The sequence below is a fragment of the Taudactylus pleione genome, unplaced genomic scaffold (assembly GCF_031769625.1).
Source record: "Taudactylus pleione unplaced genomic scaffold, aTauple2 ptg001021l, whole genome shotgun sequence".
NCBI lineage: Eukaryota > Metazoa > Chordata > Amphibia > Anura > Myobatrachidae > Taudactylus > Taudactylus pleione.
The window spans coordinates 849,527-873,308 of record NW_028285422.1 but is presented as its reverse complement, the minus strand read 5'-3'; the positions used below and the strand labels follow the sequence as shown (position 1 = coordinate 873,308).

The 23,782-nt window shown below is 43.6% G+C and overlaps 1 protein-coding gene across 2 annotated transcripts in view; it reads left to right on the top strand.

The window, feature by feature from the left end:
* DEF6 (DEF6 guanine nucleotide exchange factor) overlaps positions 1–10,867 on the top strand; it is a 173,743-nt gene extending 162,876 nt beyond the window's left edge. The window contains exon 2 of one of the 2 annotated variants that reach the window (XR_015874825.1): positions 10,545–10,634. Coding sequence is in view for 1 of the 2 variants with exons in the window: in XM_088461166.1 (XP_088317292.1) it covers positions 10,545–10,690 (146 nt within the window). In the remaining variant the exon portion in view is untranslated. Of the gene's footprint in view, positions 1–10,544 lie in introns of both variants that reach the window. The other variant, XM_088461166.1, reaches the window with a different exon arrangement.
* Positions 10,868–23,782: the final 12,915 nt, after the last annotated feature.

Sequence of the window (23,782 nt, the reverse complement as noted above, 5' to 3'; positions counted from 1 at the left end):
CCATTAATCCAGTGTCCTGTCCATCTTTAGTCCAAAGGGAATCTGGAATTTGGGACAACATTTCATCAACCTGTGATGGAGTTTCATTTAAAACGGTAGAGTGATACATTATCTTTTGAGGAGTGTCTAACATATCCCGCACCTCGTATACCATTCTCTCTGGGATATCTAAAAATACACCATCAGGGGTGCAATATATAACACATCCCATCTTACATAACAAGTCTCTGCCCAGTAGGTTAGTAGGAGCCGCAGCAGCCAGGAGAAAAGAATGCCTGGTATGCAATGGCCCAATAGTAACCTCTGTGGACTTTGTTAAAGGATAATGTTCCACTTTACCTGTTACACCCATTGTTGGTACTGTCTCGTTGGTCACCTGCAAATTAACGGGAGATTTTATCACCGAACTGGTCGCCCCTGTGTCTACAAGAAAATGATATTCAGTACCAGCTACATCAACCATTATGACCGGTTCTTCCCTAGTACTTCCCGTTAACCTGACCATCTGTAGACTACAGGTATGACCTGATCCCTAGCGTTGACTACCATTCTCCAATAAAACATTTATGGCTACAATTGGAGCTGGTGCCTGCTGAACATTTGCTGGCCTCTGTGCATATCCCTTATGGGGATATCTAGGTCTTCCCTGATGTGGGATCCCTACTCCTTTTACTGTACAGTTTCTACTTAAGTGTCCTGTTTGTTTACAGTTAAAACATGTTCGTGTTTCGGGTGAAGACATGTGGTGTTGTGAGGTTTGTGCAGAGGGTAAAGGTGGTGGATATGGGTAAGGATAGGGAGGGTAAGGGTATTGTGGGGGATAAGAAGTTGGTGGATAGCCTGGGACCTGTGGTTGCATCGGGTTAGTGGGATAGAGTGGTGTTTGTTGAGTGGGGTTAGTGAGAGCACATACTTGTTCAGACGGGAGTGTGTGTGCAAGTGTGTATGTTGGCTGTGATGTTACCGTCATTCCCTCCAGAGCTTGCATACTGACAGCCATTAGTTTCTCGCTCTGGGCTTCTCTCTTTTTGGAGATGTTTTTATCATGTTCAATGGCGGTTTCTATGAGGGTATCTATTGTAAGAAACTGCCAGCCAGGCTGTGAGGTCTGAACCCGAGTTTATAAACTCTCTTTCAGACCGTCCACAAGTACCGTAACTATCATTCCCCTGTGGTGAGTGCTATCTTTAATATCTTCTATCCCAGTGTACTGGGTGATAGCCTGCAGAGCCCGATTGCAGTATTCTTCTGCAGTCTCACTCTCTTTCTGTTTAATGGTGAAAATTTTGTTCCAGTTAACTACTACTGGAAAATATATACCCAATTGAGTTACAGTGCGGGAAATGTTACCTTGGTTTACTTGGTCTGTTAAGGGAACGACACCATCCAATACACAATCCGTGATAAATTTTGTCACGTTGGTATTGCGTGGCAGACAGGCCCTTAACACCACACGCCAATCTTTATTAGTGGGTTCATGTGAACTACCCAAATTTCTCAAAAATCTTTGACATTTGGCTAATTCCTTTTTGGGATCGGGGAAATCATTTATGATGGAATTTAGTTCTGGTCTTGTCCAAGGACAATGCATTACTACTTCCCTCGTGGGCACTATACCGTTTGCGTCTGCATTCCCATTTGGAACAGTTATTGTCCGAATGGGATGCAGACCGGTAGCGCTGCTACCTTTGATCTGATTACCTGGCTGGGGGTTTAGTCTGCTGCTGCTACTTATGGTATGACCAACTTCCTCTACGGGTGCAGAGGGCATTAACACTTCCCTTGCTGTTACCGATGGAGATGGCGGCACCACTCGTGATTGTGGTGATGCAGCATCTATCATCTGCACAGCATGGGAAATGGCAGACATTACAATAGGCTCATCATCCGCATCATGAACATTTTCTTTATAGTTGCTTAAGAGAGGGTACAAGTTGCCTGTTACATTTTTATCGGTATTTTTGGTAACTGTACTTGCACCTCCATCCACATAAGGTGGGGTAGGTGAGGGTGAACTTCTGGCAATACTCTCCACGATGCTACCTAGCCGCACGTGCACGCCATTTTGCGGCTCGCCCGTATTGCAATTCAGCGTCGTGGATGTATTTTCTGGCAATGTGCTCACGACGCTAGTTTGCGTTGTTTGCACATTGTTAAGCCACGCATCCCCTTCATGCTGCCACAGTTTTAAACATTCAAAATATTTAACCTTTTTCTCTCGGGAGCGCATCAAACTATTGTGATCCCGGACATTGTCTAACACATTTTTATCAAAATTACCAATTCTGGGAAACGGTCTAACACTCTTCCTCGTCATATTAAACCATAAATCAAAATACCTTATTGTATAAGTACCATACTTGGTATGCATGATATGAAGGGCCGATCCGATCGGCGCCTCCATTAGCAGCACATCATTGCCTAACATCTCTACTGTTTGCATGGCTCCCATTCTGAGACAACTCCTACGCTTTTCAATAAAGATTTCAACCGGTGAAAGACAATCAAGACACTTTCACTTACCTGTGGACGATTTAAATCGGCGGAGCCCACACACCTGGATAAGATTTAGTAAGGCAACTTCCACACCTGGATAAGATTTGAAAAAGGCAACTTCCACACCCGGATAAGATTTGGTAAGGCAACTTCCACACCTATGAGAGTTTATATGTCGGCTACTCTCACGCACCTCTCTACAACAAAGACAACATGTACACCTGCTACTGTGTATAGAACGGTAAAGCTGCTTACCGAGCGGCTAGACTACCCTTGCACCTAGCCCTTAAGGATCATACGATACCCTTAACTTTGTTCGACAAATATTCACTGTTACACACTTTTTTCCTGCGCAGAAAAATACACGTTAACCCAGATATTGGTAATAGAAAAAAATGTAAACCTCAATGGCTTTGTTCAAACACGTGGCAGCACAACCGGAAGTACGTACACGCTATTGTGCGACCAGTCGCATACACAATAATGCGATTACCACACAACCGTATAATGGCTTTTTAACTGCGTACACAAAAGTGCGTCTTTTGCTATGCGCAAACCTGCGACTTAGCCGCTGTGAAACAGTTAGGTTAGGGGGTCCCTCTCCTGGGTAGAGGACTCCTTCCTTACACACACACACAGCAGCAGGGAAGCAACACACCAGTCTGGATGCAAGTACAAGCTGGTCGGCGCCAGTCTTTATTGTACAATGTCAGAAATAACATAAAGAAAACATAAACATAAATCCTAGCCCTGTCGGGGCACTAACTTCACAGGTAGTTCCCTCACTACCAGAACCTGGCAGGGCCTAATGCCCTCGCCAGCAACAAAGGCACAGCACAACACTCACAGTTAGGTTTTCAAGTGTCTCTGAGCAAACTCCCTGTCTGCTCTCCCAGGTGAGACCATCAGCCCTCAACACACTAGGCTTATATTGGCCACTCTCAGGTGGAAACCCTAACAACCTGTTACCAGGCTGCGAGAACCAAAACCTGGAGTGGCCGTGGGTGGAGCCCTCCCTCTCTCACCCACAACCCCCAGGTCCCAAACCGGCTTTTCAAAAAGCCGAAACTCAAGCCTGCTACACTGCAGACTTTCTCCTGGGGGTTTAAAACACATAAGACAGGAATCTGGGACAAATGTACCTGCCACAGACCACTTTACAAATGATCCTATCACACCGCGTACTCAGTACTGCGACACCCCTTTAAACGTAAGGTTCTATCAGCAGAGGAAAACAAACTTTTACCTCTCTTGTCCCTGGATTCTAGTCAGCTTCCTTGATTCACACGGAGACGGATAGCGATCTTTCAGCACAAAGCGGTTGCAGGCAAACCCTGCTTGTGGCCACGCCACCCTTTGCTGAAATATCGATGGCCGTATGTACCGTGTGAGCAGGTAAGTGACTTCACTACGAGCCCCCAACTAACGATACTGGATCAGAACCTCTATACACACCTTCCTATACCTTCTAATATCCTGCCTATACCTTCTGAGGATGACGCTAATTTGCGTACGCAGTCATACCATAAATAAAGACTTAGACGTGGAATCTGTGGTTCCAAAGCACAAGTGTTATTCAGGTAAAAGTTCAGACAGTTACACGCAATTGATCCATACACAATTTAGGCGCAAAAGGAAAATTATACAGACCCAAGTACAGTATACATACCCAGGCGCTTCCGGACCCGGAGATAGGCATCAGCAAGAGACCCCTAGTCATACAGCATTCGGCACGAAGACTGAGAACCAGCGTTCGTGCACTCATATTTATACCCCCCCAGAATAAACAGGACAACAGGGAAGTTTGTTGCTGGTGTCTTTGGTTCCCAGGGGAGAAGCATCTGTTACAGCACATTTAACAGGCTAGTTCAAATAGACTCTCCCTGCCTCTAACAGCTGGGGGTCTTCCTCTTCACGCCCCCTGCAACATTCTAACAGTTGTTCATGAAATATACATTTTGTTGCTTGTAGGCTCTGCGATCCATAACTTGAGTGTGCATGATGCGACCTCCCCACCGATAACACCGGAATACTGTAAAAAGACCAAACACGACTTGTTTAGCATGTATAATACCTTAGTTATCAAATCTATTTATTTCTCAGCATTTAAACTAACTGAGCCAACTTAAATCATACACTTTAAAGCTTATTGAACCTTATGTGTGAATATGTAATGTGTGAGTATTGAGGGTTTGATATAAAGACGCTAGTTAACTTGGGGCAGATGCGTGCGCATAAAGCTAATAAAACAGCGGTTTCATACAAAGTCCTATGCATTCGCTAATATGCGACTAGTTAACAGCGCAATTGTGTGTATTAATGTGTGTATGTGATATGGTGAAAAATGCAATCGCATGGTGCTAATAGTATCGCCACATGTACTAAAATGTGAGTTTATCTAAAATGGCGCTTAGGCGGCCAGTCGCAAAATGGCGTCTTGTGATCTCATTTTCAAGATGGCGTCTTGCGGCTAGTCGCAAGATGGCGTCGCTGCGATTACATTTTAAACTGAACTTGTATCAGCCAATTATTCAGCTTCGACACATTCTAAAGGGGAGGGGCAGACAAACAGGTGTGACACAGATGGGGTAGGCAGGAGGAAGGAGCATGTAGCAACAAGTTAAGATGAGAGCTGGAATGCTTTTATGAAGTAGTGGATCTTGAGAGCCAGTTTGCAGGATTGTAGAGAGTCTGATGGGAAGAGGGAGAGAGTTCCAAAGGTGGGGAGCAGCGCTGGCAAAATCTTGGAGGCGGGAGTGGGAGGAAGTAATCAATTGGCATGAGAGGTGGCGTGCATTTGCTCAACGAAGAGGGTGGACAGGAGATTGAAGTGAGATGAGGTCCGAGATGTAAATGGGAGATGAATGGGCGAGGGCTTTGTAAATGAGTGTGTAGTATTATCTTTTGATCATTACTGGTCCCCATGGATCAGGTCTTACAATGATTGGCAAGAAACTTGGAGAAAAGTCTATGTGTAATAGGATATTGTTCTATAGTTAAAACACTGTGATTGATGTTTCCCTTCTTTATGGATGATTGCTATACGTGCCTCCAGATCTGAAGTAACAAGGGAGAGTGTTTCTCTTGAAATATTTTGTAAAATGTTATTGAACTTTAATGTTATCCTATAGATCAGTGGTTCCCAAACTGGGTGCCTCAGGGCATTTGCAGGTGTGCCTCAGGTTGGTGGTCTAGTACCAAAAAAAAGATTTTTAGTTAGTGTGATTGGCAAAACCACTGCCAATCAAAAAATATGTGGACAAAAATAAGCACAGCCCTGTCAACCACCACATAACTGGACTTAAGGGTGACATATAAGCACGATTTACTTCATTTAATTTTTGCTTAATTTCTCAATAAGAAACTTTTGGTACAGGGCTATAGATTGTAAGCTTGGGAGCAATTGCCTCTTATCTCTCTGTCTGTCTGTTAATACAATCTTGTTTTACAGGGTTTTTGTTCCCAATTGTAAAGAGCAAGAGAGGGAGGGCCCTGTCCTCAAGAGCTTACATACTAAGGGGAAGGAATGAACAGTTGCAGAATCATGGGAATGATTCTGGGAAAGATACATGGCGAAAGATATGGGAAAGATACATGGCGGAGGGTTGGAGGCATTTTTACTGCTTTCTGAGATAGGGAGTCAGTGAAGAAAGCTGCAGAGGGGAGAGGCAGACGCCATACGGCGGGAGAAGAAAATTAGATGAGCAGCTGCATTAAGAATAGATTGAAGTCCGGAAAGGCGAGAGAGAGGGAGGCCAGAGAGGATAAGGTTACGATAAACTTAGTGGAAAATGGTGGCATTAGGGTGCAGAAGAGCTGAATTTCTAGAGCAGGAAATGACAGGATTGAGGGATTACCTGAATTTGGAGAGTGAAGGAGAGAGCGGTGTCTAGGGTGACACCAAGGCAACTGACTTGAGGGACAGAAGAGAGGGAATCGATATGTATTACCGCTGGACCTAAGCCCTGTGGATGAAATCCCGACTCCGGAAGGCCGGTCGATGAAGATCCCGACTAAGGTAACAAAGTTCCCTTACCCGCCCCCCCCTAACCTTAACCCTCCCTTAGGGGTGCCTAATCCTAACCTCCCCCCAGGGGTGCCTAAACCTAACCCCCCTCCCCGCACCCTAAACATAATCCTCCCAGGGGGGTGCCTAACCCTAACCTCCCCCCGGTGGTGCCTGACCCTAACCCCCCTTCCCCTAGCCTAACCCTAAGTTCCCTGGGAGCCCCTAAACCTAACCCTCCCCTCCCGCGGCTATGAGTTCCCAACCACCGGCTTACCTATGTACGGTATGCCGGGTGTTGGGATTTCGGCGCGGGGCTAATGATAGGCGTCGGTATTTAGATGCCTATAATTAGTCCCATGCCGGGCTTTCACTGTCGGGAAGCCAGCGGTCGGCATTTCGACCGGCGGCTTCCTGACTACATCCCGAAGAGAGGGTGATGTTCCCTTAGCTTTACAAATTATTGTTAGCCACTCTGGGGTATGATAGCTTCTCAAAGATATATTTGTCTTTAATTATAGAGCTAATCTGCATTCAGGTTTTTTCTAACATTGTGTGTTATTAAGAGAAATATAATTGTACAGGCATTTAAGTTCAGGGACTTGAAGAAGAAGTTCATTGAACCATTATGAGCAGTGTAAAAGGGGAAAAGGGAATGTTCTCACAATTAATTGTAATGTAATTTGGAGCATGGCCAGGTAGACTGCCTAATTTTACTTCAGGATGTAAGTGTCTGACTTAACAGGAAGCAGTCACTTACATTGCATTTGAGGAGAAAAATAAAATGTAAGACCTCTTACCAAAGGATGTTTTATTGTCCATTCATCAGCGAGCTGGTGTTTATAGAATATCCTTCTTACCATTCAGTATAATTAGCAAACTAAAGAAGAGTCATTGGAGTAAATTTACTAAGAATCGAGTCTGGGAGAGGTTTTTTTTTTTTTTCAACTTGATTAGCTTCACCGAAACTAGGCTGATTTGAAGCTCCTGAGACTCTCAAATTTACAAAGAAGTGAGTTTAGCTGAGAGAAGATGTCCGATGGTGAAGCAGAACAAGATTTCTCCCCCGAGTAGCAGGTTTTGCGGGAGATTACTCACCCGAGATTGCAGGGTCTCTGCAAAACTCTCCCGAGCAAGCAGCCTGCACATATCAATGAGATATGTGAAGGCTGGTTGTGTTCTTGCCTGTAAAAAAACGGGTTAAAATAAAAAAAAATTGACATAGGGCCCCTAAAGCCTAACCAGCAAAATGTGTAGGGTTCCACCGTAACTTAATAACCAGCACCTGGCTGCAGGGCCAGACCTGGTTTTAAATATATGGGGGAAAAAATGCGTGAGGTCCCCCCTATATTTAAAACCAACTCTGGACCCTTTCTAGCGGGGGACTGATACCACAGCCAGAGAAGCCCTTGCACCGGGCCCCCCAGCCGCAGCATCAGTCCTGACCACTCTCCAGGGCACTCCTGGAATGGCTGATAGCCCGGGGCTATCCCTGTCACCCGTGGGCGGTGGAGGAGCCGCTCATTGGCTAAGTCCACGCGGGTCCCAGCCAATGAGCGGCCGCTAATGTGAAGCTACCGCTGATTGGCTCGCGGCCCAGCATTAATGATAACCTCATTCTCCGTGAGCTGTCATTAGCGTACTGTATCAACATGCTGTAGCGTGTTGATACAGTGTGTCCGGGGCCCTATTTGGACTACTGTGGAGAACATGATGGCGATGTCTATGCGTTCCAGAATTCAGGCTGTAATTGCCTGCAAAGGATTTGCAATATGTATTAAAAAGTGAAAGTTAGATTTAGGATTGTTTAGTTTGTCCCATTACTTTTGGCCCCTTAAAAAGTGGGAGGCACATATAGAAACCGTTGTAATTCCTACACCGTTCACCTGATTTGGATGTAATTACCCACAAATTAAATCTGAAAGTCTGCAGTTAAAGCACATCTTGTTTGTTTAATTTCAAAGCCATTGTGGTGGTGAATAGAGGCCAAAATATGAAAATTCTATCAATGTCCCAATATTTCTGCACCTGATTGTACATGGATCACAGTGATCTGTGTATGTTTCTGCCAAACTCTAAGATCACAGGCAGATTAATTTATTTCACTTGTTTTTACAGGAGAGTTTTTCCATCTCATGAGAGTTTAGAAACTCTCTGCTTGGTAAATTCCAGAATCCTATCTTCACCAGTGAAAAGGTTCTCGAGTTTTGCCGATGGTGAATTGAAGAGAGTTTGCTAACTCTCCAGTATTTTCCCGCAGCAAAGGAGATCTCTCTCCCGAGTTTGAAATTAGTAAATTTGAGAGTGGGAAAAAATGACCAAACTCTCCAGAGTTTGCAAACTCTCCCAAACTCTCCCTTTAGTAAATTTACCCCAGTGAGTTATTTAGGTGTTATGAACTAGGCCAAAGTACTTTTACAAATACTTTGGCTTAAGTGCTTCACACCTAAATAACTCACTGTCTCTTCTTTAGTTTTGTAAGTACCCAATTTTGAATTACAGTGATAGCACCCTGAGTCAACCTGTGAAATTAATTAGGTACATATTGAGTGCCTCTGGACTTTGGGGATAACTAAAGGATGATTTACAAAATTTAGCAAAATAAATATGTCCGGTACGGGATAACCTACAAGCGTTTGATGTAAGTTTAAGTAACCTCACTTCTCACAGTTTCATTATAAAATGATGGCACAACCATCTCCTCTAGCCCCAAAGTGCGCTGTCTTGGAGTTATCCTGGACCTCTCCCTCTCCTTCAAACCACATATCCAGCACCTCTCGCTGTCCTGTCGTTTCCATCCCAAAAATATTTCTAAGATCAGACCCTTTCTCACCCAGGATGCTACTGAAACCCTCATATGCTCACTGGTCATCTCCAGATTGTACTACTGTAACCTCCTCCTATCTGGCCTCCCCAATTCCCATCTCTCTTCTCTCCAATATGTACTAAAAGCTGCCGCTCGACTCATCTTTCTCCCCAAATGCTCTACATCTGCCTCCCCTCTCCTACAAGCCCTTCACTGGCTCCCCTTCTGAACCCAATTCAAGGTTCTTACACTCGCTTACAAAGCCCTCACCTATTCCTCTTCCATTTACATCTCTGACTTTATCTCCCTTCACACTCCTGTCTCCTTCCTCTTCAATCAACAAATGCACGCCGCCTCTCATGCCAACAGATTACTTCCTCCCACTCCCGCCTCCATGATTTTTCCCGTGCTCCTCCCCACCTTTGGAACTTTCTCCCTCTCCCCATCAGACTCTTCACCTCTCTACAATTTTTCAAATGGGCTCTCAAGACCCACTACTTCATCAAAGCCTTCCAGCTCTCATCCTAACTTGCTGCTACATGCTCTACCCAATCTGTGTCAGGTCTGTTTGACTGCCACTCCTCTTTAGAATGTAAGCTCTTACGAGCAGGGTCCTCTACCCTTCTTACTCCCCACTAGGGTACCTAACATTTGGTTGCTTGAGCTCTGTTGCTTATTTGGGTGTTATGGCCGCTAATGTAGCAATGTATTTTATCCATGTACTTGTCCTGCATTGTATTGTATTGTACTGTAAGTCACTGGTCACTTATTTGTTTATGTACTTTGTAAGGCGCTGCGGAACACTTGTTTCGCCATATAAATAAACAATAATAGAAATAAAGTAATCTCTATTGTAAGGTGTCGAGGAATCTAGTGCAGGGCCCATGACTCAGTTCTCATTGTATCCTGTGATCAAGATGTCTTCTCATAGTGGTTCAAAAAACTTGTAACATCTTGGTCACAATAGGTGTGGGAAATAATTGTTGCTGATTTTTGGGAAAGCAGTGCTTTTAAAGTGGATTTCTTGGATAAATGCTATGTCAATATTATCCGAGTGAAGCTCTCTTATTAATTGTGACCTCTTTGAATTTTAAGGTTTTTCGCTCTTAATGTATAGTTGCTTTTATTTATGCTATAAAACCACATAAGAAACTCTATGTAGCCATTTTAATACCAATCAAATGCTTTGCACCAACAATTAATATTTAGCATTCTTACATATCTTTCTTTACCTAGATAAGCGTGTCAGTGCCTCTGGTGGGTTTCAGGGATTAAAGGGTGTAGCTCTCACTCATCGAGACTCATCAATTAAAAGGCTGGAGACATCAGATGGAACTGAATCACCCCAAAGTATTGGAGAACATTTAGAGAACTCACAATAGAACAGATAGACCATCTATCAACAACTTTGGCTGCACTTGAGTGGATAAAATATTGTCAAATTTTAATGTATATTTTCTCAAAATTCATTGTGAGAATGTTGTATTTCAATATTTAGTTTTAAAAACAATGTGGTAATATAAAATATTTTATTACTTTTAAAATAAAATCTTCACTATACTGTATTGCATGCTCATCATATGTTTGTACAGTCCCGCTCTGATAATACAGTATAATATTAGAGAAAGTTTGTTGTATGAGGCTTAGATAAACTTCAGTGAGTTCCATAAGTGGGGAGAAGTATTGGAGGCATAATTGAGAGGTGGTGATCAGAGAGGAAATGAGCCACAAGTCTGAGGCAGCTCTAAGAGGGAGTGGACCTTGTGACAAGGTTAGAGGAGGAGTTTATTAGGGCTTTAGCCACTTGACTATTTTTATCCCCCAAAACTTTTCAGAAATTTACTTTTTTTCATAATTTAAAAAAGTTTAAAATTTATTTTTTAAAATATAATTAAATATTTTATTTAAAAATATATATATATACATAGGGGGTATTTTGCAACCCACAATTGTAAAATAACTTCCCACCCCCTAGTAGAAATATTGTAATATATCCTTCACCTCCCAGACAAAAAAAAACTGTTTTGAAGCATAACCTAACCTTTTCTCCCCCTTCCAGTGCCAAAAGACACATTCCCCCATTACTTCACCCCCCAATATGGCATAGTCCTGCCCACTTATTGAATTGCAGAGCACAGTGGAGTGTTGGGCTGGAGGGCGGGTGTGCACTTGGCTGGTTGCAGCCTTGAGGGCTGGTATGCACTTGGCTGGTTGCTGCCTTGAGGGCTGGTATGCACTTGGCTTGTTGATGCCTTGAGGGCTGGTATGCACTTGGCTTGTTGCTGCCTTGAGGGCTGGTGTGCACTTTGCTGGTTGAAGCCTTGAGGGCTGGTGTGCACTTGACTGGTTGCAACCTTGAGGGCTGGTGTGCACTTGGCTGGTTGCAGCCTTGAGTGCTGGTATGCACTTGGCTGGTTGCTACCTTGAGGGCTGGTGTGCACTTGGCTGGTTGAAGCCTTGAGGGCTGGTTTGCACTTGGCCGGTTGAAGCCTCGAGGGCTGGTGTGCACTTGGCTGGTTGCAACCTTGAGTGCTGGTATGCACTTGGCTGGTTGCTGCCTTGAGGGCTGGTGTGCACTTGGCTGGTTGAAGCCTTGAGGGCTGGTGCGCACTTGGCTGGTTGCAGCCTTGAGAGCTGGAATGCACTGAGGTACTGTATATCACATACTGCTGCAAATGTCAATTGTTGCTTGTATACACTGACATATAATTGCTACTGAGAGTAATGAGTTGTAAATAGCAGATGGTGTACACAAACATAGAATGGCAGTGAAGCCAGCTGAGTGTTAATTAGCTGAGTAACCACACAAGCACAGAGGAGTGACTGAATCTGCTGATATGAATAAACAAAAAGTTCACACAGTACTGAGGTGCGGCAGACACATCTAAGATGTAGATGCAGGGAATCCACACAACACGGGGAAACGGCAACTGCTGCTAGAAGTTACTTGCAGGGAGTTACACAGACGCTGAGGTGTGGCAGGCACTGCACTGGTGTTACTAACAGGGAGTTCACACAGACGCTGAGAAGCGGCAGCCACTGCTAGACGTTACTTGCAGGGAGTTAAACAGACACTGAGGTATGGCAGGCTCTGCTCTTGGTGTTACTTTCTGGGAATCCACACAGATGCTGGGAAGTGGCAGCCACTGCTAGATATTACCTGCAGGGAGAGACACATACGCTGGACATGAATAGCTTAAGCACACAAGAGGATAACTTCTCACTAGAACCGGTAGCCCATAGGAAAACGCTATAGCCAGCGTCAGAGCAGAGAACTAGCGTCGTAATAATGGGAGGAGATACAATCAGCACAGGAAGGCAGAGACAGAACAGTCAGGTAGGAAGACCTCGTGGAGTGGCAGCCCGGCGTTCTGGTCTCCTAGCAACGGGCCGGAAAAGATCACCCAGAGCAGCATTGTCAGACAAGACGCAGCGGCGGCTTGTAAAAAATGGTTGCCTAACTCCCGGAACTAACATGTGATCTTTAATACCTAATTAGTTTGTGTCACCTGTTACATTCCGCACAATATCAAGAAATGTTCTTAAACCTATTTCACAGAGCTTATTATTCGACGCATAGACAATATTTGGTGGGTATGTCAGCCTCTAGTGAATGTCGCCGATGTCGTACATCAGGAGCAGACCTGCTTCCTTGCTTTTGGACGTACCCATTGATTCATAGCTTTTGGCTACAAATTAGGTGCTATTCGATGGAACATTTAGTAAACTTTCTGCCTTTTACAGCAGAATGGGCGATTTTTAGAATTATTCCTGGCAACCAGAGGGTCATCAAAAGCTGTAGGAAACTACTATTGGTCATTAGTGCAGCAGCTCGTAAAACCATTTTACAACCTTGGATTCTTCCCCATCCACCTACCCTAACTCTTTTTGAAGGGAAACTATTTAATATATTTCAGATGGACTGGTTCAACATTTTTTGATTCCTGGGAGAGTTATGTAACCTCTCTTCCATTGGACTTTCAAATACACATCAGGGATTCGCTTAAAAATACGGAATGGTACGAGACTAGATTGCTACTCAAAGACTCTCCCATAGTACTTGATAATAATACTCTCTGAGATGCCTCGACTCCTTTGGATCCTAGACCCCTTCTGCCACTGGTAAAAGGGATCTACTAATTTAGACCATGTATTGCCATTGATTGCTTACCCAATATGTGTCTGCACCAGGTAATCAAGGTATGCTCATGTTGTTAACAATTTCTGATGCTATTGCAACCAATTGTAAGACAAGGAATTGTTTCTCTATTTTTAGTGTTTAAATCTGGACTGATACATTGGATGCATGTGATGTGATATGCTGTGATGTGATGCTTTAATAAAAAGATAGTGGAAAAATCAGCATTCATAATACCCAAAGGAAGGGTGCCATTCTAGGCAGTGGGAAGGAGATGATGGTATAAGTGAGGGAAGGCAAAACACAAGAGAGAAGAGGGCCCTGCTCATGAGAGCTTACAGTCTAATGGGGATGGGTAGACAGACTGGGCTGACACAGAGGGGAAAGACAGTGAGCAAGGAGCATGGGCAGTGGGTTAGGATGAGAGCTGGGAGGCTTTGAAAATTCCAGAGTAAAGGAGCGGCACAGACAAAGTCTTGGGGGCGAGAGAGGGAGTAAGTAATCAGTTGTGTGGAAAGTTGCATTCATTTGTGGAGCAAAGTGGATGGGCGGTAGTGAAAAGGGAGATAAAGTCTGAGATGTAAATGGAGAGAATTTGGTCAGGGCTTGGTAAGTAAGACTGAGGAGTTTGAATTGGGTTCTGAAGGGAAAGGGGAGCCAGTGTAGTGCTTGTAGCAGAAGGGAGGCAGATGTTTGGAGATGAAGATGAGCTGGGCAGCAGCATTGACAGATTGGCGTAGAGAGAGGTGGGAGTCAGAGATTAGATATGAGGAGGTTACAGTAGTCCAGCAGGAGATGATCAGTGAGTGGATGAGGGTCTTAGTTGCCTCCAGGATGAGAAAGGGTCTGATCCTGGAGATATTTTCAAGATGGAAATTGTAGGACTGTGAAAGGTACTGAATGTGTGGTTTGAAGGAGAGGGAGGAGTCAAGAATAACTCCAAGACAGCGAACTTGTGGGATAGAGGAGATGGTAGTGTTATCAATAGATTGATGAAATTGTGGAAGTTGATGTAATTCGGAAGGGTAGGAAGATTATAAGCACAGTTTTATACATGTTAAGTTTAAGACATCCAATGGGAAATGGCAAAGAGACAGTTGGAGATACGAGTGAGGATAGAGGGGGAAAGGTCGGAAGGAGAGGTAGATATGAGTGTCATCAGCATAGAGATGATATTGGAGGCCAAAAGAGCTGATGATCTCACCTAAAGAGGATGTATAAAGGGAGAATAGGAGAGGACCAACAACAGAACCTTGGGGACACCTACTGGTAGAGGAAGTGGGGGGAAAGTAAAGTCATGCAGGAGACAGAGATGAACAGACAGAGAGGTAAGAGGAAAGCCTGGAGGGGGAATTATCACACAGACTGAGGGAGTGAAGGATTTGTAGGAGAGTGGGAGGAAAGAAAGGCGTTTGAAGACAATCCGCTCAAGGAGTTTGGAGGCAAAGTGGAGAAGAGAGAAGGGACAGAATTGGGGCCATGAATTTATCTCCAGCTATAGAGGAGAATGAAGTCAGAGTTGGCAAAATAAATGGGGATAAGCAGTCTGAGGAAGAAGGATGGAATGGTGAGAGTCTGGTGGGATGTGATGTCCTGGCATATGGATTAAATTTTAGATGTGAAGTGGGTTGCAAAGTCAAGAATAGAGAGTGAGGAGGGGGTGCGAGAGGAGATGATGTGGGCTGGAGGACTGGGAGGAGCAACATGAGTGTTGGACCAAAAGTGTGGTCCAGCAAAAACGGTTCTCTTTCTGGTGCACTCTTATATCAAGCCGAACTTACGGGTTCGAGCGGCGCCCATGTGACCTGTCACCCGGGGCTGCAGTTCAGCTCAAATCAGCCACACAGCACCACCGCTACATTACCGCTTCCCCTCCGAGACGTCAGGTATTTCAGCTGACTCTCTCATCCAGTGTCCACTGGTGATCTCCTCCTGTAATGTGATTCCACACTAGGGGGGAACCGGAGACCGTGGGGATAGCAGAAGTTGGCGCTCTCTTCCTTGCTTCCATCCTGTGCTGAGGGGTCCTCTCTCTCATTGGTTTATCCACTACCTACAGGCACACGGACCAAAAGCAGAAGTGGTCCCCTCATACAACCCAGGTACTTTATCTTATGCTTACTGACTATAATATAATTTTGCATCACATGTTTAATTATGATACCCATGTGATTTATGGATTGGGTAACTGTCAATATAACACTACATTCTATATGCATTACTTACCTGGTGTAACTGACTTCCGCAATTGCTATATATATATCAATAGATGTTATTTACCTATAGATTGTGTTGTTTATGCTGGACTTGATATGTAAAGCATAACTTGGAAGGATTACTGACATCTTTCACCCGAATGAACAGTGCCATCCAGTGTTGCCGCCCCTTCCCTCCTCCGATCCCTCTCCCTGAGTGTTTATCATCAAAATAGCGCCAGGTGATAGGGAGGGCTTTTCCTGCGCACGCTGGATCCCATGTCGCTCCGGGCGACAGCCCGACTTGCCCATGCCTGGAGCCACTACTGCACATGAAAATCATCTTTGAGTGAAAAAAATGTATAATATACCTAATAATATACCTTAAATATATTGCACTATCCGAAGTAATCTATCGAGAGGGGGAGTGAATACCTATTCAAATTACTAGTTCTAAAGAGCATCTCAACCACATATTGTTGTATCATATTAACTGCATAGATTTCTTCAATTGGTACATTTTATGTCCAGTGTTGCAGTTTGGAATTACACATCTTCCTATTTTTACCATATTTCTGCATATGATACCAAGACTAATGTATATGGAAAATTGAAATTATATGTGATGTTTTTCTGCTCTTTTGAGAATATGCATGTAGTGGAGGAGTACATATCCATTATTGTTTGTATTTATTAGCAGTCGGGAAATATATCTATATAATACTTGCCTTATTTACTCTACTTTAGAGGTGCTATAGGTATACTGAGATATATTATTGACCGCAGCATTAGCATACATATCCACACCAGACACAAGTGGACCTTATTTCAATATTAAGCCATTTGTGGCTCTGAGAGATTGTATATCATTGTTCCAGATTATGGGGGGGTATTCAATTTGAGAGCGAAAAGTCCGTGCTGGACTTTTCGCTCCACATCGCAGGTTTTCCGGGGTTAAAGTACTGGGCGTGTGCCCACTTTATCCCCGTATTCAATTAGAAATCAACGAAAACGGGAGCCGGCGGAAAGGTATCGGCAAAAAACTGGCATTTTTGGGAAATATTCCAGGGACCCCCCTAATAATGTCTAGACATGGGGGATTACTATGGTTACCTCCATTTTTACCTGCTGAAGGAAGTCGGGATTTCTAATAGTCGCGGCAGGTACATATTTGCGGCTATGAAGAAGGGGTGAAGAATAGCACTTAGATTTTTTTGGGGGTAAGAATAAGTATTCCTATCAAATTTGGGGAACATGAAAATGGGGGTAAGCATTTTTTAAGTCCCTAAAATGTTTTTTAAAAATTCAGCAAAATGGCACCTACCGCTACTCCCGCAATAAAGAAAACACCTGCCGCATACTTGGGAACCTCTCTGAATTTAATTTGGCTATTTTAGAAGTGTGTTCCCTATTATTTTATTTTTTTTACCCCCAAAATTAAATTATGTTTTGGGGTGTCCCGATGTTTACTTTTTTTTGACACAGTTTATTTTTAAATGACATTCCGTGGGGTGCAGGCTATTTTTTTAAGCCTGCTCCCCTAAACCCCAATTCTGCACTTTTTTCGACATGTAAAACATGGTGAAAAGTTATCCCCGTTTTTTCGCACCGGCAAAAAGTCTTTGTAATTGAATACGGGGATAATTAAAACATGCGAAAATGACTTTTTGCTGCCTAATTGAATACAGCTCAATAACTTGTGAAAGAATAAATCAAGTGGATAGTGTAACAAATATTTAATCTGCTGTTCCTATAATAAAGTATCCTGATATATGAGCATTGATTTAGAAGAGGAATTATAAGCTTAGCTATATATTATCTATATATTATATCAATAGGATATTTTATTTGGAATTAGTGCCCAAGACAATGTAGGAATTATCCTTTAATTATATTTTCATAATTTTTTGTCGGACTATAGGTTTATATGTCTGTATTGTCTTAAACCCCTTTTAAGGGAGGTATTCAATTGGTTTTGCACCCGCGGAAAAGTTTCACATGCCGGACTTTTCGTATACATCGCGTATTTTGGGCGCAGAAACTTATCGTGCGCGTCCCCTCTATTCTCCCTATTCAATTCCAAAAGACGCGAAAACGGCGGCACGCGAAGTCAAAACAGGCGGAAAGTGGTGTCAGAATCTGGAAAATCAGCCTGAACCCCCAAAAAGATGCAGAAACATTGGGGATCAATGTAATAGTGCCAGAATAGCCCTAATAAAACTGTTTGGGATACTTAAGATGGTGCAATGGACTCTAATTAGCGTCTTTGCACAAGTGGTGAAGAATTGCATAAAGCAGTAATTTTTGGTGAAAATAAGTAGTCCTGTCAAATTTTGGGTATGCAGTTGTCTGTTGGGGGGCTGTCCCAAGGGTTATGAGTGGTTTCCCCACCTTTGCACCCCAAAACAAAAATGTTGCACTTCTTTTCTCCTGCTATTCAGAGGCAAATCTTTTTTGCCAATTACATTGCATTGACTTTCCGCGTACGAGAAAAGAGGATGGAATTGAATACGGCGATAAGTTTCCGACAGGCGAAAAGATGCAATCGGCGATACTTTTTTGCAGATCTAGGCTTTCGTTTCTAATTGAATACGGCCCTAAGTATGATATTAGACTAAGGGTGATATTCAATCTGGGAGCGAAAAGACTGTGCTGAACTTTTCGCTCCACATCGCAGGTTTTCCGGGGATAAAGTATCGGGCGCTTTCTCGCTTTATCCCCGTATTCAATTAGGAAGCAGCGAAAACGGGAGCCGGCAGAAAGATAAGTATTGCAAAAAAATTTGGGAATTTTCGGGAAATGTCCCTGGGCCCCCCCTAAAGATGTCCAGACATGGGGGTTCACTAAAGATGTCCAGACATGGGGGTTCACTATGGGTACCCCCATTTTAGCCTGCTGAAGGAAGTCGGGGATTGTAATAGCGGCGGCAGGTGCATAAATGTGGCTATTGAAGAAGTGGTGAAGAATAGCACTTAGGGTTTTTTGGGGGAAAAATAACTTGTTCCATCAAATTTGGGGTACATGAAAATGGGTGCAAGCATATTTTAAAGTCCCTAAAATTATTTTAAAAAATTCTTCAAAAATGCACCTACCGCTACTCCGCCAATGAAGAAAACACCTGCCGCATATAAGGGAACCCCTCTGGATTTAATTTGGCTTTTTTATAAGTGTGCTCTGTATTTTTTTTTTTTCACCCTAAATTTAAAGGTAATTTTTTGGGGTGTCCCGATTTTTTATTTTTTTTGATACATATCTTTTTTAGGGGACATTCCCAGGGATGCAGGCTATTTTATTAAGCCTGCACCCCTAAACCCCAATTCTGCACTTTTTTTCGCCAGCAAAAGGCTGGTGGAAACTTATCCCCGTTTTTTTACATTGACTTTTTGCATCGGCGAAAAGACAATGTAATTGAATACGGGGATAATTGAAATAGGCGAAAATTACGTCATCGGCAATAAATTATCGCCGATTCCGACATTTCGCCTCAAATTGAATATGACCCTAAAAGTTATATTTTAATAATCATTGTCTATTAAAAGTATATATAAGAGTGCACCAAAAAGAGAACCTTTCTTGTTGGACCACACTTTTGGACCAACACTCTAGATATAACATTTAAGGATATTTGGTTGGTTATTAACATTATTTTTCACTCATGTATATCTAACACTCGAGTGCTGATTCAAAAATACCTCTCCCTCCCCATCAGGACAGGGAGGAGATAAGGGTCTTGAAATAAGACTGTTTAGATAGGGAGAGGGCAGAACTCTAGGTCAACAGCATAAATTTGAAAATGGAGGAAGTCTGCATTGGAACGTGATTTCCTCCATTGTCGCTCAGCAGTTCATGAGCACTTTTGCAGGTATCTAGTGCCTTTTGCATGCCACAGTTAAGGTGTGGATCGGCGAAGGTAAGTAGTGACTGCTGAAGCAACAAAGTCAAGGAAAACATTGTATAGGGTAACAGCTTGGTCAGGACAAGAGAAAGAGACAATGGGGGAAAGAAGTGAGTCGAGTCGGGAGGATAACGATACAGTATCAATAGCCTCAAGGTTATGCTTAGTGATGGTAGGCTTGGGATGCAGAGGTGAAGAAGAAGTGAGGGATAAGTTAAAAGAGAGAAGATGATGGTCAGAGAGAGGAAATGGGGAATTAGTGAAATAAGAGACATCACAACTGTGAGTGAAGACCAGATCAAGTGAGAGTCCACTCACATGGGAAAGTGAGGAGATCCATTGAGAGAGACCAAGTGATGAAATGAGGGTAAGGAGTTTAGGGCCTCATTCAGAGGTGGTGGTCGTAGGATGCAAGCGGTCGCTCAGAAACAGGGCGGCCGCTTGCATCCTGAACGGTCGCCTCCATGGCGGTCGTTAGGCTGTGGGTTAACACCCACAGCTCTAATGACCGACAAGGGTGATGGTCGTGATGGTCAAGACCATCGCGACCATCGGGGCTTACGACGAGACCCTAAGGTAGGGTCTCGTCAACCTTAACCTTAAGCCCCAGGGAGCTTCCTGCTCTGATCGAGCAGGAAGCTCCCCACTGACATCACTGATGATGTCAGTGGGGCCGCCCCCAAACAGCAAGCGTTCCTACTGGAACACCTCCGTTTGGCCAGGCACGCCCCCGGCCCGCCCAGAAAACGGGGTGCGCATGCGCTGTGGGGCTACATCGAGTCGGTCGTGAGCGATCAGCGCTCACGACCGACTCTGAATGAGCTCCTTAGAGTGGTCAGTGTGGGTCAGTGCTTAAAGTGGTCCTAGAGAAGTGGTGAAACAACCCCATAGCGTTTTTTAAAAATATCTTTCACATAGTGCCCGTGGGGGGAGCCAGAAGCGGGCGGCCAGCAAATGGAGCCTTCTCGGGGCGCCGGAGTTAGGTGGGCCAGAGGAGGCGGAACTGGTTCCGTCTCGAAATAGAAGTGATGGAACGCATTTCCACCCCATTCCGGCCTATTTTAATGCAAATTGTATTTTATTGAATTCAACAAAATAGAGATAATACATACATTCAAAAAGAAAAAAACCAGTGGCAGAGCTATCATTACATAGAAGAAAAAGGAAAAGTTCAATTTGTTTTTCAGAACCACTGAAAAACATCTAACATCATATTACCTATCATCAATAATTAATAAGACAAGCCAACAAAAATAATAATACTTTCCAACATAATATGAAAATAAAAAACAAAAAGACATCAAGACAAAGGGAAGAAAAGGGGGGACAGGTAAGAGGAGGGGAGGGGAAGAGAAGGAGGGGAAAAGTACTCACTTTCGATCCAAAAATGCGAACTCATTTTTGCAAAAACCACTTAAACCTAAAATAGATATAGAGTGAAATTACAGAGCAGCCAAAATAGCAAATAACAGAAGCCATAGTTTGACACACTGGGAAACAAATCCATAAAATCTAAGAGGGCGGACAGGAAAGAATAGCCTTAAAGATATCAAGAGTCCTTAAAATCCATCCAATGAAACCAGGTGTTTCTAAAAGACTCATATCCCACGTCAGCAGAAATCAGTATTTCGTCCATATCCATATAAAAATCTATTCTGTTGAACCAGTCCATCACCGTTGGAGGGGAAGAGGAACGCCATCTTACTGGGATAACCGCTTTAGCTGCATTATTTAAATGACATAGCAGAGATTTCTTATATTTTGAGAGGGGTCTGGACGATAAATGGAACAGCCAAAACAGAGGGTCTGCTTCGCCTAAAATTTTTGCAGATAGGGTAAGAACCTCCCTCCAAAAAGATTGCCACCAAATATGGAGAGGGTTGCCCAGGGCATTAGAACATCGCCAACAAATATTTGGCACACCTATCCCCATTTTAGAGAGAGTATCCGGACATCTGTACCAACGGGAAAGAAATTATGTATTGGGTCTCTACAACATTAACATTTGAAGAGCATGCATGGGCTAATTTAAATATTTTTCACCACTTAACGTCGCCTAGATCTTTCCCAATCTCTCAGTCCCAGACTTTTGTGAAACTAGGTAGGGGCAAGCTAGAATCTGCCGACAACAAATTATAAATGAGAGAAATAGTATGTGTCGGGGGGGCTGAGCCAGCACAAAGTTGTTCAAAGGGAGTAAGAGATAGGCGAAAAACTGAAAAAGGAGCAAGCAAGTGTATAAAATGGCACACCTGAAGATAGCGCCAATGTTCCCGTGATGGGAGTTTCCATTTCTCCCATACTGCATCAAAGGGAATAAAACTGCCTCCACTCATCAGCTGTCCGATTCTAAAATGTCCTACCTTGAGCCAGGGATGAAAAGCTTTACCGTCCATACCCGGGGGGAATTGTTCATTACAAAGTTGTTCAAAGGGAGTAAGAGATAGGCGAAAAACTGAAAAAGGAGCAAGCAAGTGTATAAAATGGCACACCTGAAGATAGCGCCAATGTTCCCGTGATGGGAGTTTCCATTTCTCCCATACTGCATCAAAGGGAATAAAACTGCCTCCACTCATCAGCTGTCCGATTCTAAAATGTCCTACCTTGAGCCAGGGATGAAAAGCTTTACCGTACATACCCGGGGGGAATTGTTCATTAAAAAGAAATTACATAAATGAAGAATGAAATTATGAAATCGAGGGAGACCGTCTCAGAGTTTTCCAACAATTTAAAATGGGTCCAATAGTGGGATGGGAAGAACGGGGGAGGGAGGGGAGCCATGGTGCTATTGATATAGGAATCCCTAGTGCCTGGTTTTAAATTTGCACCCATTGTTTAGTGGAGTCTGATCTGGACCATTCTAAAATTCTATGGAGGAGACAGGCCTGGTAGTAACCTCGAATATTAGGGAGACGTAGTCCCCCTCTGTCTTTGTGATGAAACAAAATATCTAATTTCAAACGAGGTCTAATGCCTCCCCAAACAAATTCCCTAATCAACCTCTGGACCTCTAGAAACCAACTAGACTGTAGCTTAATAGGTATGGTCTGCAACAGGTACAGAATCTTGGGAAGAGAATTCATTTTTAAAATCCCTAACCTCCCGAACCACGAGAAAGGCCTGGACTTCCACAGATGTAGGTCAGAACGCATTTTATTTAAAAGGGGAGGAAAATTGGTCTCAAATAGGCGAGAGAGGTCCCTAGTAATGATGACAGACAGATATTTCAGTTGAGAAGCATGCCAGGTAAATGGAAATACCAATTTGAGGCCTGCTACTATCTGAGGCGGTGCCGTAATATTCAAGGCCACCGATTTAGAATAGTTGACCTTAAAATTAGAGAGGTCTCCAAAAATCTTAAATTCATCAGCTAGATCAACTAGGTTCGGTAACGAGATAACAGGATTCATGATCATGGCCAATAAATCATCGGCGAAGAGAGCTAGTTTAAATTCGCCATTACTCAGCCGAAAACCTGATATATCTGGGTTCAACCTAATTGACCGTGCCAGAGCCTCCATACAGAGAATAAAAATTAGGGGAGATAGAGGACAACCCTGTCTAGTCCCATTATTAATAGAGAAAGAATCAGAAAGGGAGCCATTGACTCTAACACGAGCAGAAGGAGAGCGCTAGAGGGCAAGGATACGCTGAAAGCAGACAGGACCCAGTCCCAAATGACCCAACACCCCTGACATAAAGCTCCAGTCTATTCTGTTGAACGCCTTCTCAGCATCTGTAGACAACAAAATAGCTGGGGCATCCATATTTGAGATATGGTGGATGAGTGCTATCATTTTGGAGGTATTGTTCCTGGCTTCACGTCCCGGAACAAACCTACTTGGTCATTATGAATAAGAGAAGGTAGGAGGTGTTTCAATCTATTGGCAAGAAGCTTGGCAAATAATTTAACATCGACGTTAAGCAGGGAGATTGGGCGGTAGCTGGGGCATAGGGAGGGGTCCTTGTCGTCTTTGGGAATAACCATTATATGCGCCTCTAGGGATTGGCGAGAAAAGGGGGTTTCAGTCGAGACAGTATTGAAGGCCTGCAGAAGTATAGGGGCTATTTTCTCTAAAGGCCTTATAATAGTTGATGGTAAAGCCATCAGGGCCCAGACTTTTCCCCGACGGGGTGGATTTAATTGCCTCCTCCAGTTCAAGTAGAGTGAAAGGCTTTTCTAGTTCCTCCCTATCAAAGTCAGCAAGTTTAGGGAACCCGATTCTAGAAAGATATACCTCGATAG